Genomic DNA, 20777 nt, shown 5'->3' on the forward strand with positions numbered 1-20777 from the left:
TCCTATTTTTCTGTTTATTAAGTCTTTAGCTTACTTTGGAGATATTCTTGCAGACTTCCATGTCGCATCAACTCTGTAATAATATAAATTGGATCTTCTAAAGTGCAAACAGCGTAGAGCTGGATAAGCTTGGGATGCCTTAGATTCTTCATTATCTGTGCCTCCCTCAGGAAGTCATTTGGATCCATTGAACCTAAAAACAAGAAGAGAAGGAAATCACTTTATGTTATTGAGGCATTCCTATCCTCAACAGCAGCCTGGTGGGAATCACCAAGATTGCTTCCTGCCTCTCAGTAAAGTAATAGCATCAGTGTCACAAATCTTTATCCAAGAAGAGAATCAGTTCAACAGGGCAACCTAATAACTGATGTGTTGGGACATCAGGGCTGTGCAGCTTATGTATTATGACCTGTAGGTGAAAAAAGGTTGATTCAGGTCCATATGAAAAATGAAGGAAAAAGGAGAGATTAACAGCCTAACTGATAAAACAAGGCAGGCATCTTAGAAACACAAAGAGAAGACATCCTATTAACAGAACACTGGAAGACGCTGAATATTTAATTACTGTAGCCTGAGCTTTTCTGTCCAGGATCCAGGGAAGACTAATAGTTACCTTTGGTACCTACTGTGGGAAGAGCTGGAAAACAATCCTAAAAATCAATGACATGCTACCATATTTATGTTTTTAATTCCACAGGGACATACAGTGTAGGCCAAGTAGAAAATATTCAAGGGTCACCCCCAAAACTTGGTGTTTTTTTTAACCACTTAAAGCTGATATTCAACATTTTCTCCTGTATTAATATCTCCACAGTCAGAATTTTAATAGCTTGACCAAAAGAGTTTCCATTTCATTAGTCATTTTAAAATCCTTTATTTCTTTTAGGATATGATGTCTCAGAGCCTTGCTGTAATTGAAGAAATACTGCCATTTCCCATCTCAATATTCACCATGGATAGTGCAAATATCATTTCCACTGATGCTCAAAGAGTCTGTTGTATTCCTCATCCTCTCCTTTTGAAGACTTTACAGCTTATATTTGAACTCCAGGCAGGATAAGGTTTGACGTTCTAAGCTAACACTCTGCCTTGTTTATTAATACACAGTTAGGAAGAATTACATGTGACCTGCAGATCATTTCAGGTAAAGCATTTAGGCAATCCATCCTTTGGTATGTCTTTTGAGAGTTCACTACCCAGGCTCAATCAAATCCTAGCTCACCGTGTGATCTTGAACAAGTTACCAAGCATCTCTGAACTCCAGTTTCTTCATCTCTGAAATGTGTCTATTAATCCTACTGACATCAAAAATCATTACCAGGATAAGAGCATTGTCTCATACATATGTGTTCAATGAGCATTGTTCATATTTGTATTATTATCAATGTGTGTACTCTTAAGAAAACCAAACAGATCAACTGTAAGTACTTCTTCACAGGCTGAGGGGAAGAGGCAAGGACTTCAAGAGGGAGAATGGGGGGAAATGGTCTGTGCTTTTCTCCATCCCTTTTTGCTGAGCGCTCTCCAACTCAATGAACGATTGAACCATAGCAACAAAATGGAGCTAAGAATAAAAGAGTCACCACTACCATGATTAAAAAAAAAAAAATTGTGGTTGTTACAACTGGTTTGGCCTGTGGTCAATTATGGACATAGTGGGATCCTCCCCCACCCCAAAATTATCTGATTCATGGAGTTTCCAGTGAAAGCAGCAACTGCAATCTCCATTCAATTTATCTACAGTATGTTTCTACGTCGATGCTTTGGGTATCCATCAGATTCATGGAATGTAGGACACTCAAATCATTGCCAAAAGCTCCTGCTGTGACTCAGCAGGTTAAGAACACAACATAGTCTCCATGAGGATATGGGTTCAAGCCTTGGCCTCACTCAGTGGGTTAAAATTCAGGCACTTCGGCAAGCTGCAGCAGAGGTCACAGATGTGGCTCAGATCTGATGTTGCTTTAGTTGTGGTGTAGGCCTTGGTTGCAGCTCCAATTCTACCCCTAACTTGAGAGCTTCCATAGGCAGCTGTGCATCCTTAAAAAGAAAAAAAAAATCATTTCCAAATTGGACCATCCACTAGAGTTGAAACCACAGTATACCAGGAGCCTCTGCAAGAGAAGCCTGCTCAGAGCATTCCATGGCCACACCAGTGATAGCTGACAAGATGCACAGCAAAAGAGACCCAATCTCCACTCAGCCAGTAATGCAACATTAAATATTAATTTTTGCCTGTCAAAGCTACTGTGGGAGTTGATTTCAAGCTCGTCTTTATTGCGTGGTAGCCTGCTAAGCAATAAATAGCTGAGAAGATTGATTAATGGCCCCAGTGAAGTGAAGACATTTAAGCAATCACCAAAGCTGTTTGCTGCTATTACACTGTAAATCAATAATAATTATTCCTGTTGCAGAGAAAACTATTGTGGTGCTTTTTTTTTTAATATGAGAAATTTGATTTTTGGTTCTCTTTTGACCTCCAAGAGGCCCTCCTTAGAGAACAATGTTAGGATGGATAGCTAGCAGTTCCTTTTTTGGAAAAAAAAAAAAAAGAGATTGGACAATAAAATTTAGTCTCAGTTGTCAACAAGATTAGGATTTGAAATCATATATATGCAATAACAGTGAAAATCTCAGGTGCTGGACTAGAACATCATCATCTGGAGGATTTGTGTGGCATCTGGACACTTAAAAGGGCTTCTCGTTGTTTCACGTGGAGATTGGACTCCCACAGGAGCAAAGCTTCACTTCAGTGCTCACCTGTCTGCAGCCCCATTGAAACTAACATTTATTAAGAACCCAGTGCCTATGTTTTACATACATTGACTCGATCTGTCCTCATAAAATACCATGAAGTCGCAACTAGTATAATTCTTTCTTCCAGATGAGGAGATTCAAAAAGTTTAATAACTTGTCCAAAGTCACAGAGGGCATAACCAAATTTGGACTAGGGTTTATCTTATACTAAACTTTATGCATTTAACACCAGAAGGTCCCCAACTTCTCGGCTCAGGGCACCCCACTGTCCCAGGAACTTTTTCCACAATGCCCCAGGCTGAAATGAATACCTAACCTTTCCATTGATTACCTGGTTAAATCCAAGCAAATGAAGTCGTTGTGTCCTAATGAAGAACATCCATTTTAGAAAGTAATACAAGTAAAGTGAAAGAAAAGATATTTTGTAATTCACTCTTAACTGCAATTACTTACTACTGCGATAAATGTAATTACTGGGCACCGCACAATATTTCAAGTCTTGGAAGCAGGACACTGCCACCCACATCACCTGTTCCACACTGATTTTTGTGTGGACCCTGTGTTGATCAAAACAACCAACAGAAACCCAGCTTCACAAAGACATGATGTCAGCAAAAGGAATGTAACGTGGTCAAATGATAAAACTGAAAATCATCTTACTGTATGGCAGTCTGTACAATATTCAAGATATTTACCTCAAAACTTTTAAATATAAGCCTCACCTCTGTGAATTTATTGTGATGCCCCAATGTGCCTTGGTCCATGGTTTGGGAACCATGGTACTACGTGAGACTGCTAACAAGTAGCACCAGATGCTCAAGTTCTGCCACCACGAGGCTTTCTAAACCTCTGTGAATACAGGACTACGTAAACAATGGAGGTCCTCCAGAGAACAATATTCTAGCCTCTGGCTACTATGTATTAGAAATAGATATGAGGCTACTGCAGTAATGCACTTTTTCATAATGTCACCTCCTTGGGGCGTGATGCAATGTGAGTTCGAATTCTAACTTTGCCATTTACTGACTTTATAACAGTAATATAATAATAATAACAATATTTATTTTCATTTTTATTAGTTACTTACTATGAATCAGACATTATGCCAAGCATTTTCATTAATAAAATAATTTAATCTTCATAATAACCCTTCTCGACTTTGCAAGGGGTAAAACTGAAGTTTGGAGTTGTTTAAAACTTTGTTCAAGATCATACGACTAGTAAATCTTAAGAAAGCTACTTAATCTTTCTAAATTCTCTTACCCCACCTTTAAAATGGAAGGCATAAGGCCTGGCTGAATAAATAAAGATTTTAGCATAGTTTTCATTTCCACTACAGGGAAAATTAAATGGAAGAAAAAAATAGCCCCACCATTTTCAAAGATGAAGTCTTCTCCAGAAACCATTTTACCTTTAAACCACACACAATTAGTGTTTAATAAAATAGTCATTCCCTGAACAGCTCCAAGGTTCCACAGATTTTTTAAAGTATTTTCAGTAAAGTTAGTAATTTTTACCTAAGGCTGGAGATGAAAGGAAAGAGGTACACTGGAGGGATGAATCCTAACTCTAGAGAAGCAACATCTAGTTCCCACTGTGGCTCAGCAGGTTAAGGACCTGACTAGTATCCATGAGGATGCAGGTTCGATTCCTGGCCCCGCTCAGTGGGTTAAGGATCCAGCATTGCCATGAGCTGTGGCGTAATCACAGACACAGCGCTGATCCTGCGTTGCTGTGGCTGTGGTGTAGACCAACAGCTGTAGCTCTGATTCAATCCCTAGCCTGGGAACTTCCATATGCCAAGGTGCGGCCGTAAAAGAAACAAAGAAAAAAAAATAAAAATCAACCTATGCCATTTAACCATTGCCATTCTCATTTTCGTACCTGGTTTTAATGTTTTTACTGCTACTGGAGTGGTATTGTTCCATAGGCCTTCCCACACTTCTCCGAACTGACCAGATCCTAATCGCTTCAGAAGTTGTATGGAGTTGCGGTCGATCTCCCACTGATCCGCAGTTTTATATGACAGATCAATGGTAGCTGGGACTTGTATCTGTTTCACAGAATAATTAAAATGCTGGTAAGAAAAAAGTGATATAACGATTTGGGGAGGGGGATGGTTGAAAATCTAAATACTTTTTAAAAGAGACCATTTTTAAAACAAAATGTTGGGAGTTCTGTCGTGGTTCAGCAGAAACGAATCTGACTAGCATCCATGAGGACGCTGGTTCAATCCCTGGCCTTGCTCAGTGGGTTAAGGATCTGGCATTGCTGTGAGCTGTGGTGTAGGCCACAGATGCAACTCAGATCCCGTGTTGCTGTGGCTGTGGCATAGGCTGGCGGCTCCAGCTCCAATTCAACCCCCAGTTTAGGAACCTCCATATGCCGTGGGTGGTGCAGCCAAAAAAAAAAAAAAAAGACAAAAAAAGAATGTTGTAAATATTATTCCAATTACTTCAAGATGGAAGGCAATTGTGGTAGTATCTGTATTATTACCTCTTCAGTTGATGTCCGCCCAAATAGTGCTAAGTCAGCCACCTTACTGTCCCTCTGTCTCACACTCAAATACCTCCCTCCCACCCAACCAGTGGATGTTCTCTCTTTCTCTTTGCCTTCCTAAATCAAGTTTCAAGGCCAAGTGGAAGGTCCATCCCATCCACAATTATTTCCCCAACTTTTTGGCCTTCAGCATTTACCGTATGTATCACAAAATTTCTCATAAATTCAAATTTTCATTTACTTATTTGTCCATTCATTTACTCATTTAATATATAAATATTTTTCAAGCATCAACTGGGTTCTATTCTGTAAACAAAGCAGGCAAAGCCTCTGCTTTCCTAGAGTTCATAGTCTAGTTTGCCATCTGCCATGAAAAATGTAGCTTATTGTCCCAAGTTGCCATCAGCATCTTGAGTGCACAGAAGGTCACCTATGCTTTATAAACTCTTTTCCCCATAACATTCCACAATATTTGTTAAACTAAGAATTTTTTAAAACATGTGAGCTTTTTCTTAGCTTAAGCTTAGATCCTCTTGTAAAGTCACTCCTGTACCAGCTAAGATGGACATCCTTAATACAAAAATTGTGTATTCAACTTGGCAGGATTTAACTCAAATTCCCTACATTTTGGACAAAATCCTTCAGCTTCTACTTGTCCATATAATTCTAATCAGGCATCACCAGGAAGCTTTCACCAATCATCCATGTATAAACCACAAGGTTGGCTATACCACCAAGGTACAGGAGACCTAAACTCTGATGAAGAGCTGAAGGCTTGCCCCTCTAAAGTATGTGACCAATACCTAACCTTAAACATATTTAGGTAAAATATGTAAACAACCGAATTTAATGTCAGATATAGATAAATTCTATAAACATTATCACTTCCATCAAACAGGCCAGGCCAAACAAAGTGTTAGAACATTGAATATCTATATGCAGACAATTCAACCAGATAAGGAGGCTGGTCATTTCATGTTCATATTCTTGAACATAGATCATATTCTGGCACTTCTCTGCCGCCACCAGCCATTTCATGAAACACTCCAATAGCAGGATATCAGATTAGTTTCTTAGAGCAAAGAATAAACATTTTCTGCTTTCAGTGATTGCTTGAGATAGGGACTTGGCAAACTTCTGAAAAGAATGAATTAGTAGGAGTTCTTACTGCGGTGCAGTGGGTTAAGAATCCAACGGTAGTGGCTCGTGTTGCTGCAGAGGCAAGGGTTCCATCCCTGGCCTGGGAACTTCCATGTGCCATCTGCCATTAAAAAAAAAAAAAGAGAGAGAGAGAGAGAGAAAATCTTAAAAAAAAAATGAGGTAGTAAATGTTTTAGGTTTTGTGGGCCATACAGCCTCTGTTTCTGTTATTAAAGCAAAAAAGGCAAAGACAATTTGTAAATGAATAAGCACGTCTCCATTTCAACAAAACTTATTTTAAAAAATAAGCATGAGGCAGTATTGGCTCATGGGCTATAGTTTGCCTGTCCACACCTTAGGTATTCAATCACCTTTTTTTCTGAACTGACATGCCACATGACAAATAACTCTGATATCTGAGGGGAAAAAAAGTAAACTACAAAAATAAAGGAACACAGCTTGAAATTATTTCACCTTTAAGCATGGTTTTCCTAGCTTAACACACAGGCCATCACTTGTCCTGCTGTAGTGACTCACGAACTCATTCAATGTTGAAAAGGTTCTTCTTCGGGTGAGAAAAAAACCCCCTTCATCCAGTCTTCGGATTCTGTAGTGTTTCACAATCCCTTCGTGTAAAACTGGAACCCAAAATAAGTTCTGTTAATAAAGTTCTTGCCAAAGCAAGGCACATTACATTATTTTGTGATGACAGCTTCAGTACATGGGATAAAATTTTAACAAATTCTATTTATTTCTCGACCTTATTTCAGAAAAGATTTCACTCACAAAAGACATGTAGCAGAATAAAAATGGAAAAGAACAGGGAAATCATAATTTAAAGGAAATATAAGACAAAAATAAAAGAGTGAAGTTGGTCCTAAAAAGAAAACAAACAAAAACCTATGCCTTGAGATTAAGTATATTTGTTTAAAACAAGCTATAAAATTGCCTCCATAACTCTAGCATGTAAAGAGGAAACAGTTTCAGAAATCATAGTGTTCGTAGGATGTTTAGAAACATAGATGTTTAGAAACATAGAAACATAGATGTTCAAAAGATGTTTAGAAACAGTTCTTTCTGGTATGGAGACTAAGGAGAATCTTCCTCCCATGAAATTCTATAACACAGACACTGAAATAAAATAAACAGTGTTCTCAGTACTATCCTAGAAATAATATAAGTACTTCTACAGGGTGGTTCATTATATTGTCTCTTGATGCAGGTTGACCACAGTGCAATAAAAGCAATTTTACAGAGCCCCAAACCATGCTGTCCAGGTATGCAACTTCCCAGCAGTATTACTTAATCCAAGTGCAAGTCCTGTAGCATCTAGAAGAATAAACAGACTGTATACCCTTTTCAAGTTATCTGATATGTGATGGATATTTTGTTGCTTTTACGTGACATTGTTGTCCCTTCTGGTGATGGCACCCCAATTTTCCTCAGATAATCACTGGTCCCCTAAGAGTATGTGGTCAAGAGTAACCTGGTGCCAGCTCTGAGTTGAAGAAGGCACAATCAAAGCCAAGAAGGCTCAATTCTAAGACTTGCCTTAGAGAGCTCCAGAAAGACAGCAAGGGTCTGTTGTTGTTGTTGTCATTATTGTTTCGGTTTTTTGGTTTGGTTTTTGTTTAATTGGTGGGAGTTTGGAGCTACTAGCAAAATCCTTGACCGCAGGCAAAGATAGAACTTGCCAAAAAAGAGGCAGCTTGGTGAAAAGCAGAGACTTAACATGGAAAGTGAAGCTTAGCCCCTGGACCCAGCCAAGCCTGGCTTTTTAGCTATAAAAATGAATTACTTACTTTTTTTTTTTTTTTTTAGAGCCACACCCGCAGTATATGGAAGTTCCCAGGCTAGGGGTCGAAATGGAGCTGAAGCTGCTGGCCTATACCACAGCTCATGGCAATGCAGAATCCCCAATCCACTGAGTGAGGCCAGGGATGGAACATGGATCTTCATGGATACTAGTCAGATTCGTTTCTGCTACACCACAACAGGAGCTCCCTAATTACCTTTTTTGCTTAAACTAGTTCGAATAAGGTTTTTTGCACCTGTGTTCAAAATACTGACTAATGCACTGAATAACCCAGTCTTTTCCTTTTTTTTTTTTGGCCACCCAAGGGCATATGGAGCTCCCAAGCCAGGGATTAGATCTGAGCTGCAGCCGCAAACTAAACTGCAGCTGCAGCAATGCCAGATCCTTAATCCACTATACAGAGCCAGGGATCAAACCCGCATCCCAGCACTCCCAAGACACTGCCCATCCCATTGCACCACAGCAGAAGCTCCTCATAACCCATAATTTAGCTTAGTAAAGTCATTGAAAAGTACTGAGCAGCATGTACCCAAATATAGATATTCTGAATTCCTTGCTAAATATAGAAATATCCTAGGCTTCAGTAATCAAAGTGTAACTACGCTCTCATGAAAAGAAAGACAGTTGAGTAGAAAACATCTGAATCCAAGCGTGGATACTGACTGAGGGCATGCCAATGGCAAGCTAAAATGAAACAAAACAAACAAAAGACAGACACTATCAAATGTTAAGGAAAGAGAGTAACTGGAACTCTAACACAGTTGACAGAAGTACAATTTTTACAGTCACTTTGAAAACAGTTATGACCTACTAAAGTTGAACACAGTCATGCTATAATATAGTAATTCCACTCTAAAGTATATAATCAACAAAATGCATAATATATTCACGAAAACACATGTATAAGAATGCTTTCAGTGGCATTATTTGTAAAAGCCTAAACCTAAAAATGACCCAAGTGTCCAGCAATTGTAAAATGGACTAATAAATTACTGTATATTTGTCCAGTGAAATACTATACAGATTTGTAAAAAACAAACTATAAATATGCATATAAAATGAGTGAACCTCAGAGCACAAAAATATAGCTCCGTTACTTCAAAACAAGCAAAACTATTGACGCTAGGAGTCAGAATGGTATGTTGGTAATATTCTATGTCTTGACTGGTATTCACTTTGTGAATGATCATCAAACTAAACTCTTATGAATTGTGTACTTTTATTATGTGTCATACATCACTTTAAAAGGATGTGAGGGAAGTTCCATAATGGCTCAGTGGAAACGAATCTGACTAGCATCCATGAGGATGCAGGTTCAATATCTGGCCTTGCTCAGTGGGTTAAGGATCTAGTGTTGCCATGATCTGTGGTGTAGGTTGCAGACAAGGCTCGAATCCCATGTTGCTATGGCTGTGGTGTACGCCAGCGGCTACACCTCTAATTCAACCCCTAGCCTGGGTACCTACATATGCTGTGGGTGCAGCCCTAAAAAGCCAAAAAAAAAAAAAAAAAAGAGGATGTGAAAACATGTTTATTTGCTCCAGTTCATGGACAAATAGAAGATCAAGTCCCCAAGGTGCTACATTATAGCACGTGCCAAATTATATCAGTCTGTAAAGTTATTAGGGTAAATGCTACCAATTCTCACACTGAATATTGAAATTTCTCCTAAAGTATTCATATAACATTAACCTTAGGCAAAATTATTCTCTGTTGAGTGTTGCAAGAAACCTGGTTACAAAATGTCCTCTTACATAGGTGGGTTGACTTCGGGTATAGGGTTACTTGTGATAAGCCAGAAAAATACAGAGGACTAACAAAAAAAATGGAGACTTGAGTGTGCAGTACTGAATTGGAAGATAGAATTTCTATTATAGCAGCAAGAGCAATAATATAACCAATAAACCAGACTAATAATGTAATAACACTTTTGTTTTCCTCCCAGTGCTCTTTAAATAGCATTCAGTAAGGATAGCATGCTCCTAGAGGAAAGTTCCAGCAAAGCTTTTCTGCTCACTTTTAGGCAAGAGACAGTCCTATTTAATATCACAAACAGTCTGAACTCAAATTTTGAATTCCCAATCCAAGATATTAATCCAAATACTCTACTCCTTGAGTTAATGTCAGATCTCGCCTTCCACAGCTCAGGCCTGCTTCAGGCTGAAGGAAACAGTGGGAAAAGTGGCTGTGGCTGGCTTCCACTGTTCCTCTGCTCCTCTGCCTAGACTTGCTTCTTCCCTTTCCTCAGGCCAGGTAGATTCTGAGTATCAGGACAACAGCAAAGACAGGAGGGGAATAAAGGATGGGGAATATCTTGGTGGGACCAGCACCAAAGTTAGCTTTAAAATCTCAGCTTGGCCAACATCAAGTTGCTTCTCTTGTGCAGGCCCTTTGGAGCTTTCCTCTCTCTGTAGGACCACTCACTGTACTTCCTAAGGTGAAGGTACAGGTGCATCCTAGGCTGCCTACACCTAGCTGTTTCTCAGCTTCTGTTTCTTTGGCAGTTCTCTCTCCTCTACAGGACTCCACCCAAATTCTGGAAGAACCTGTCTTGAGCAGAACCCACAAATCTTCTAGATCATTTGTCTATGACCCTTCAGCACTTTTGTCAACAGAAGGGCTCCACTTACAGTTCTGAGATAATATTCACACATTCCTTGTATGAATTTGATGTCCTACTGCTACAGGCTCTTTTAGCCTTCTTAGCCTGAATCAGACACCACAGTTCTACCCTCCCAACCACAGACAGCAGAGAACAAATTCTCAAAGGGGCCTTCCTAAACCTCCTTCTCACTAAGATTGGGGTTCCACCCAAGTTTGGGTAAACACTGAGTATGGAATTTTACTTCTGTTGTATCTTCATGGCTTTAGTCAAATATTACATTTAACATTCTATTGTATTCACATTTATTAAGTACTATGCTAATCACTATATTACATTATATCTTTTTATCCTCATAAAATAGTTATATGAGGTAGGTATTAGCAGGCTCATTTGATAATTCATAAAAGCAAGCAGGTGGTACTGCCCGTGTTCAAACTTGGAAACTTGTGAATATAAAACTCCTTATAACCAGAGTTTTCAGATTGTAGATCCAGTTATCTAATAAGACACCTCTAGTTCATGACAATAAAGTCCATCATTTGTTGATATTATATATAGAAAACCCTAAAGAAGCCATTAAAAAAAAGAACTAGTAAATAAATCCAATAAAGTTGCAGGATACAAAATTAATACAAAAAAAATCAGCTGTATTTCTGTTCACCAACAACAAACTATCAAAAAGAGAAATTAAGAAAGCAGTACCACAGAGTTCCCATCGTGGCTCAGTGGAAACAAATCTATTATCCATGAGTTTGCAGGTTTGATCCCTGTTATCATTCAGTGGATTAAGGATCCAGCATTGCCATGAGCTGTGGTGTGGGTCACAGATGTGGCTCAGCTCTCATGTTGCTGTGGCTGCGGCATAGGCCAGTGGCTATAGCACCCATTCAACTGGTAGAATGAGAACCTCCATATGCCACAGGAGCAACCCTAAAAAGACAAAAAGAAAAGCAGTACCATTTACAATAGCATCAAGAAGAACAAAATACTTAGGAATAAATTTAACAAAGGAGGTGAAAGACCTGTGCACTAAAAACTGTAAATCTCTGAAGAAAATTGAAAAAGACACATAAATGGAAAGATATTCCATGTTAAAGGATTAGAAGAATTAATATTATTAAAATGTCCATAATACCCAGAAATGATCAGATATGGATTCAAAGAAATGCTGTCAAAAGTCCAATGACATTTTTTTATAGAAATAAAACAAATAATTGGAAAAGGATTAAGATGGTGGAATAGAAGGACTGGAGCTCAAATTCTCTCCTAAAAACAACAAAATTCACAACTAAAGACTGAGCAATCTCCACCCAAATGGACCAAAAACCTTAAAAAAGATACCCTACTCCAGAAGAAAAAGAGAAGGCCACATCAAGAGGTGGGAGGGGTGATTTTACAATATAAACAACCCCTTACCTCCCAGGTGGGAAGCTCCACAGACTGAAAACTAACTGGTTCACAGAGACTCACCTACACGAGTGAGAGTTCTGAGCCCTATATCAAACCCTCACATGCAGGGATCTGGCACTGGAAGAAAGAGCCCCTGGAGCATCTGGCATTGAAGGCCAGTAGGGCTTGTGCACAGAAGCTCCACAGACTGGGAGAAACAGAGACCCCATTCTTAAAAGGTGCACACAGACTTTCACGTGCTCTGGGTCCCAGGGCAAAACAAAGTCTCCATAGGAATCTGGGTCAAACCTGACTGCAGTTCTTGGAGGACATCCTGGGAAAACAGGGGTGAATGTGGCTTGTTGTGAGGGAGGGACTCTGAAGGCAAAGCTCTTGGGAATATTCAGCAGCTGCCTTTCTGGAGGTGGCCATTTTTGGAAAATCTGGCCCCACCCATCAGTCAGTGCTGAGAAGCCCCAGGGCAAACAACAATCCAGGTGGGATCACAGCCCTGCCCAAAAGTGAACAGGCTGCCTAAACACCCCTCAGGCACACAGCTGCCTCTAATCCCATCCAGAGACTAAGCCCCACCCACCACAGGAATTAGAATCAGCTCCAACTACCAGTGGGCAGGCATCAGCCCCTCCCATCAGGAAGCCTACAGCAAGCCCTCATACAGACTTCAGCCACAAGGGGGGCAGACACCAGAAGTAAGAGAGCCTACAACTCTATGATCTGTATAAAGGTCACCACACAAAAAAGAACTATAAAAATGAAAAGACAGAGGACTATAACTCAGATGAGGGAGAAAGACAAAACCCCAGAAAATCAGCTAAGCAATGAGGAGATTCTCAGCCTCCAGGAAAAAGACTTTAGACTGTTGATGCTGAAGATGATGCAAGACATTGGAAATAAACTGGAGGCAAAGATGGATAACTTACAGGAAACACTGAGCAAACAGATACAAGATATAAAACTTAAACAAGAAGAGATGCAAAATACAATAACTGAAATAAAAAATTCACCACAAGCAGCTAACAGCAGAATACAGGAGGCAGAAGAATGAATAAGTGAGGTGGAGGACAGATGAGTGGAAATTATGGATGCAGAACAGAAAAGAGAAAAAAGATTGAAAACAAATGAAGAGAGTCTCAGAGAACTCTGGGACAACGTTAAATGCCACCAACATCCATATTACAGGGGTGCCAGAAGGAGAAGAGAGAGAAGGGGACAGAAAAAATATTCCAAGAGATAATAGCCAAAAACTTCCCTAACATGGCAAAGGAACCACTCACTCAAATCCAAGAAGCACAACGAGTACCATATAAAATAAACCCAAGGAGGAATACACCTAGGCACATATTAATCAAACTGACCAAAATTAAAGACAAAGAGAAAATCTTGAAAGCTAGCTAGGGAAAAGAATCAAGTAACATACAAGGGAACCCCAATAAGGTTATCAGCAGATTTTTCAGCAGAAACTCTGCAGGCCAGAAGGGAGTGGCATGAGATACTTCACGTGATGAAAAGGGAAAACCTCCAACCAAGCTTACTTTACCCAGCAAGGCTCTCATTCAGATTTGAAGGGGAAATCAAAACCCTCACAGATAAGCAAAAGCTGACAGAATTCAGCAACACTAAACCAGCCTTACAACAAATACTAAAGGAACTTCTCTAGGCAGAAAAGAAAAGAGAGCAACAGGGAACAAAAATTCCGCAAATGACAAGGCTCACCAGTAAAGGTATATATACAGTAAAGATACAAAATCATCCATGCACAATTATACCATCAAAATCAGAAATCATGAGAAGAGGTGGGTACAAATGCAGGACTGGAGATGAACTTGCAATTAAGAGAATAACAACTTAAAACAATCTCATATACATATAGACTCTTCTATCAAAACTTCAAAATAACCACAAGCCAAAAATCTGCAATTGATACACAAATAAGGAATCTCTGGAGAAGAAATATATGCACTCATAGTAAATAAGTGCATAATCCACCATGAAGGGGGTCATTTGACATCATTCTTGGAATGCTGAAGACTTCTTACATCTGATTCTGATTTCCTCTCCATCAAAGTATTTATGATAATTATAATTAAATAACACAACTGTACAATTAAATAATACAGTTCTACAATTGTATTACTAATAACCATTTCTCTCCATGGTACAATGTAAGGTCTATAATGTCTTGTTTATCACATCACCTAGAATGGTATAATGCCTATACTGAAGAATCAACAAGATGTAACAAATTGTGAGGACATATTTATATAGTTACACTGTTTTTTAACCAATTTATGCATTTTATATTTTACTTATTTTCAGAGGGTGTATTATTTTTGTTATTCTTACCAGTCAAGTTATTCTTTTTATTATACTGTATAAAATAGTTAATGGTATATAAGGCTTTCTTCCTTATAAATTTCAGTTGCATAATATACACAATTTTAATATAATGCTAATTTTAAAGAAAAATTGAAATGTAATAGATAATACTAAATAGTAAAGATGAAAGCCACACAAAATGGGATAAAATATAGAATAAATTTCCTATTTGTCTCAGCATATTTTACATTCCACTTCTAAGGAGGGAGTCACTTAATCTGTTTCTTAAGATCCATGATATAGTAACCTGTGTGAATCTAATTGTGTTTAAATATATGTATTTTATTCTGTAAAAAAAATAAAAATAAAATTACAAAAACAAAACAAAACAAAAAAAACAAACAAAAAAAAATAAAACAAATAATTCTAAAATCCATATGGAGCCAAAAGAGACCCCAAATCTCAAAGCAATTTTGAGAAAGAATAACAAAGCTTGAGGCATCACACTTCCTGGTTTCAACTATGTTGCAAAGCTATAGCAATCAAAACTGTATGGTACTTGCAGAAAAACACACAAAGATCAATAGAGCAAAATTGAGAGCCCAGAAATAAATGCATACATATACGGTTAATTAACTTATGACAAAGAAGCCAAAAAAATAAATGGGAAAAGGATAGCCTCTTCAATAAATGGTGTTAAGAAAACTAGACAGCCACATGCAAAACAATGAAACCAGACCACTATCATATACCACTCATAAAAATTAGCTCAAAATGAATTAAAAGACTTGAATGTAAAACCTGAAACCATAAAACTAGAAGAAAACATAGCAGGAAAACTGTCTTGGCAATGATTTTTTTGATTTGATACCAAAAGCAAAGGCAGCAAAACAAAAAATAAACAGGTGGGACTACACCAAATTAAAACACTTCTGCAGCAAAGGAAACTAGCAACAAAAGTCAAAGGCAGCATATATAATTGGAGAAAATATTTGAAAACAACATAACTGGTAAGGGGTTAACATCAAAAATATGCAAATAATTCATACAACTCAACAGCAGGGAAGCAAGTAACCCAATTAAAAAATTGGCAGACGAATTGAATAGATTTTTTTTTCCAAAAAGACCTATAAAGGGCCAACAAGTACATGAAAAGGTGCTCAACATTGTTAATCACGAGGAAAATGCAAATCAAAACCACAATGAGATATTACCACACACTTGATAGGATGGCTCTTACCAAAAAAGACAAGAAATAACAAATGCTGGCAACAAAGAGAAGAAAAGGAACCCCTGATATACTCCTGGTGAGAGTGTAACTGGTGCAGCTGCTGTGGAAAACAGTATGGAGGTTCCTCAAAATAGAACTACTTCTACAGCAATCCCACTTCTGGGTACATAACCAAAGAAAACAAAATGTATATATAGATATATACATATGGATATATGGAGAGAGAGAAACAGAAAAAGAGAAAAAAATATTATTCAGCCCTTAAAAAGAAGGAAATCCTATCATTGGCAACAACATGGATGAACCTGGAAGACGCTGCACTAAGCCAGATAAGACAGACAGAGGAAGACAAATATTGTATAGTAGTATCACTTATTTTTGAATCTTTTTTTAATTGAACCCACAGAAACAGTAGAAAAATGGTTGCCAGGGGCTGGGGTGGGGCAAGGGGAATGGGAATAGGGAGAAACTGGTAAAAGGGTTTCAAAATTTCAGCTAGAAGATGAATAAGGTCTGAGCATCTAGTGTATAAATGGTTACCATAGTTGCTAACACTGTATTCTATCAATAACATTTACTAAGAGAGTAAAGCTTAAGTGTTCTCACCAAAAAAGGATGTAAAGATGTGAGGTGATACATATGTTAACTTGATGTGGGGAGAGGAAATCCTTTCACAATGTATATATTTCAGATCATCATGTTGTACATTTTAAATATCTTTTCATTTTATTTGTCAATTATACTTCAATAAAGCTGAAAAAACATATTATCTGCATACAGAAAAATATTTCACCTTCAGTTCTTTATACTAAAATGCAGAGAGGAAATAGATTTAGCTCCTTCAAAAGTCATATAAGTTTTTAAAATTACAATGTTTTGAGTTTCTGGAACACATCCTAGTACTCTCCCTTCTGCCAAGTTACCATGCCCACTGACTATAACTCTTATCAATTGCCTCATATAATCATCACCAAATAGAGGGGTTTTATTAGGCTATAGAGCTAAGCTCATAACAGATTCTTATATATGGATTAAAAGGCTAACAAAAAAATCAAAGAGAGCTGTAAACAATTCATTTTGCTGTAAACAATTCATTTAACCCAATTCATTTCTCCACAAAGTAATAAAAATATTAGAAGTAGAAAGGTAGCTAAGTATAAATTATAACTGCAATTTATAACTTGCTGAGATATCCAACAAGCCAATAGGTCTATAATTGGAAAAGATGGGAAGCAATAAAAAAATTTTCCTTTTTTAATCAAGATGGACCATATCTGGTTCCAAGCTGAGGTGAACTACATGAAAATTAAACCTGAGAATTTCTTTTTAATGAACCACAAAAGACCTGAAAATTTCTAAGCTAGATGCTAAAGTCAATAGATGACAGGGTTAAAATACTCATTGTGATTTTCTTAATAAGGGATGCAAATCCCACTATTTTCTATGGCTCTGGCAACTGCTATTGATTTGAAAGAAAGCCTAAATAAATGTTTGCCAACTATCTGTACATAAAGGTTTAAACTCTCAACTGTAAAAACCAATACTTTCAATACATCTAGAGCTGTCAGGCACAATAAAAATAATTTTGTTCAATAGACAGGGAGATAGGAGACCCAGGTTACAATTTAACTAGTATGTGACCAAAACATGGCAATGCCACTGGGCTCGTTTCCTCATCATTAAAATAAAAGAGCAGGCTTTTAAAAATCTCCAAAATTCCAGAGTTCCCATCATGGCGCAGTGGTTAACGAATCCAACTAGGAACCATGAGGTTGCGGGTTCAATCCCTGGTCTTGCTCAGTGGGTTAAGGACCCGGTGTTGCCCTGAGCTGTTCGGAACCCGCGTTGCTGTGACTATGGCATAGTCTGGCAGCTGTAGCTCCGATTCAACCCCTAGCCTGGGAACCTCCATATGCCGCGGGAGCGGCCCTAGAAAGGACAAAAAGACAAGAAAATTTAAAAATAACTCCAAAATTCCAAATATTTTCACCATAATGCTCAAACATTTCTAATGTCTTTTGCTTTCTCTCTTTGCATTCTCATTTCTTTTTGCAGGTCTCTCACAGAATTTAAGCAATTCTCATCTCGGAGCCTTGAACACCACTTGAATGTTTTTTCTACGAATTTTCAAGTAGCCAACCCCTCTTCAGGTCTCAGTTTAAATCCTCAGAACCAGCCTTCCCCAGTCACCCTACTGTAAGTCCTCCTCCCCAGTTCCTTTCTCTCACATCACCCAGTTTAATTGTGATGGTATTTATCTCACAGAGGAGGCTGTGTGAAGGGCAGGGACCCTGCTTCCTCTAATGAATACCTATTCAGTGCTGGACACATGAGTAAAAGCTAAAATAAACATCTGCTCGATGTATGAATGCTGTCACTAACTCTTGGATTTGAAGTGAAATATAAGTTTCTGAAATGTCTGTTGCAATATTAAATAGGTAATTAAACAAATACTTTCAAGTCAAGACTTCCCTAGAATTTTATTTTTATTTTTTATTATTATTATCTTTTACTTTTTTGGTCATTGCCAGGCCAGGGATCAGATCTGAGCCACAGTTGTGACCTACACCCCATCTGTGGCAATGCTGGATCCCTTAACCCTCTGTGCCAGGCCAGGGACAAAACCTGAGATAGAAACTGCATCCTGGCACTGCAGAGATGCAGCAGATCCTGTTGTGCCACAGTAGGAACACTGGAATTTTATTTTTTTATTTTTATTTATTTATTTATTTATTTATTTATTTATGTATATATGTATGTATGTCTTTTCAGGATCGCACTCAAAGCATTTTTTTATATTTATTTATGTATTTATTTATTTATGTCTTCAGGATCGCACTCAAGGCATTTTTTTATATTTATTTATGTATTTATTTATTTATTTATGTCTTTTCAGGATCACACTCAAGGCATATGGAAGTTCCCAGGCTAGGAGTCGAATCCAAGCTGTAGCTGCCAGCCTACACCACAGCCACAGCCATGTAGGATCCAAGCCGTGTCTGCAACCTACATCACAACTCACAGCAACATCAGATCTTTAAGCCACTGAGGGAGGCCAGGGATTAAACCCATGTCCTCATGGATACTAGCCAGGTTCACTACCACTGAGCCATGATGGGAACTTCTAATTTCTTGATTTTTGCAAAATAACACAGCAATAACTACTCCACCTCTGACTGGCCTCATAGATATTTATATGTAGTTCATTGGAGTTTCCAGTCTGGCCAAGACTGACAGATATATGTAATTTTAAAATTAGATCACAAAAAGGAAATTCAATATATTGTTGGCAGGATGAAGGCACTTTTAATACTGTATTCCTGACTAATCTAATCCAAAATATATATCTGGTTTTTTTTAAGTGATTTTAATTTGTTGGTAGTGAGTCCACACATTTGCAAATTGTTATTCCTCCTAAAGGCTGAATTCAGGAAGTCTCAGAACTAAGGGGAAGTGAATTTTCTATTCCTTTTTTGGTTCACTGCGATCTTTATCATTGAACTAAACCTATCCAAATTTTACAGACTATTAAGTGAATGATTATGCTTGTGCCATCCTTAATGGGAACTACTAGGGGATGAGATTAGTTAAGCATTTTAGTAATTCAACTACAAAACATATAAAGCTAACTGTAAAATACAATGGAATCATCCATCAACAAACTCAGTGGCATCATGACTGAATGAATTGAACTACTAAAAGGCCAGGCATCCTGAGTTTATGTCTTGACTCTTGTTTATGTTGTTTGACCTAGAGGAAAATGTTTTACCTGTCAACTAATTCGTCTCCTAGAACATGTCCAAGAATTAGGATATATTGCAGAGATGTAGGTAAGCATGTATGGAGAGTCCAATAAAGGTTTGTTGAACATTGAAAGAATTCAACCATCTCTGCCCCTGACCTTCTATAAGGACCACAGCACTGGTCACCTGATTTTGTGGCCACCTTCATATCCAGGGTAACCGATTCCATAGGTATCCATGCCATGTAGATGGAGTCTGATGATTTCTATCCTAGATGCCTGGCCCAAATGCATTTAGGAGTAGCTGGTGGCAGACACAGAAGCCCAGCTTCCTCCTAATGGTGAGATCTTATTTTATAGTCTCTCATGATAGAAAACGGTTTGTCTTTCACTGCCCAAAGGAGTGAGCTTTCACTGAAAAGCACTTTCAAAGAGTTCCCCCTCTTTCCAGTTTACTACATGGCTCACTCTTCAGGGCACATTAAATAACTATGAAATCCAAGTTACTCCAAAATTAGATTTTTAAAAGACAGAACCTCCAGAAGTTAATTTTAGAACCAATATGAACATTCAGTTAGAGGCTGGGTCTACAAAACATGTAGACAACCTATTAGGCTCAGTGAAAAATATCAGTCTGATGAGGACTGTGGCATTTTATAGATAAACAAATGGTTGATTGAGCAGATTTTCATTTTTTAGCTGGTCTTCTGGGATCATCCAGGCACAGCCTTATTCCCACTGACTGATAATAATCTATTCCCATACTGAGTAAAACAATATGACTGAGATGATTGAGCAAAGGATTGAAAATCAAGAACTCACTGCGCTAATCTTATTCTGCCAGTGATTTGTTCTCTGACCTTCGGCAAGGAATTTCATTTCAGTTTCCTTATCTAGAAAATGAGAATGATGGTCTTATCTATATACTCCCATAGGGATAGTTTGAGTGTCATTATTCACACATTATTCACAAAGGATGATAGATATTTCTAAACGTGCAATGTGTGAGTACTGTATTAGAATATCAGTATTGTAACAAATAGCATTGTCAACAAAAGAGAGCCACTTCCAAATGAACATTTTCCACTCTTTGCACAATCACGGCTACCTAATATAGTGGCTACCACACATATTACGTGAAGAAATTGATATTAATTCTGTGTGAGAGAACTCCTACACATATAAACAACTGTTTATTTGGTTTCTCTATAGAAGCTTGGTTTGTATTTTTCAAAACTGTTATAAAGATAAGCATGAGAAT

The 20777-nt window shown here is 38.0% G+C and overlaps 1 protein-coding gene across 1 annotated transcript in view; it reads right to left on the reverse strand.

Annotated features, from left to right (window-relative positions):
* Positions 1-20777, reverse strand: part of FRK (fyn related Src family tyrosine kinase) — a 108020-nt gene that overhangs the window by 14854 nt on the left and 72389 nt on the right. Inside the window, exons 3-5 of the mRNA XM_047763024.1 lie at positions 6871-7034; positions 4642-4810; positions 35-193 (exon numbers count right to left, since the gene is read on the reverse strand). Coding sequence (XP_047618980.1) covers positions 35-193; positions 4642-4810; positions 6871-7034 — 492 coding nt within the window. The remainder of the gene's footprint in view (positions 1-34; positions 194-4641; positions 4811-6870; positions 7035-20777) is intronic.

The sequence above is a fragment of the Phacochoerus africanus genome, chromosome 2 (assembly GCF_016906955.1).
Source record: "Phacochoerus africanus isolate WHEZ1 chromosome 2, ROS_Pafr_v1, whole genome shotgun sequence".
NCBI lineage: Eukaryota > Metazoa > Chordata > Mammalia > Artiodactyla > Suidae > Phacochoerus > Phacochoerus africanus.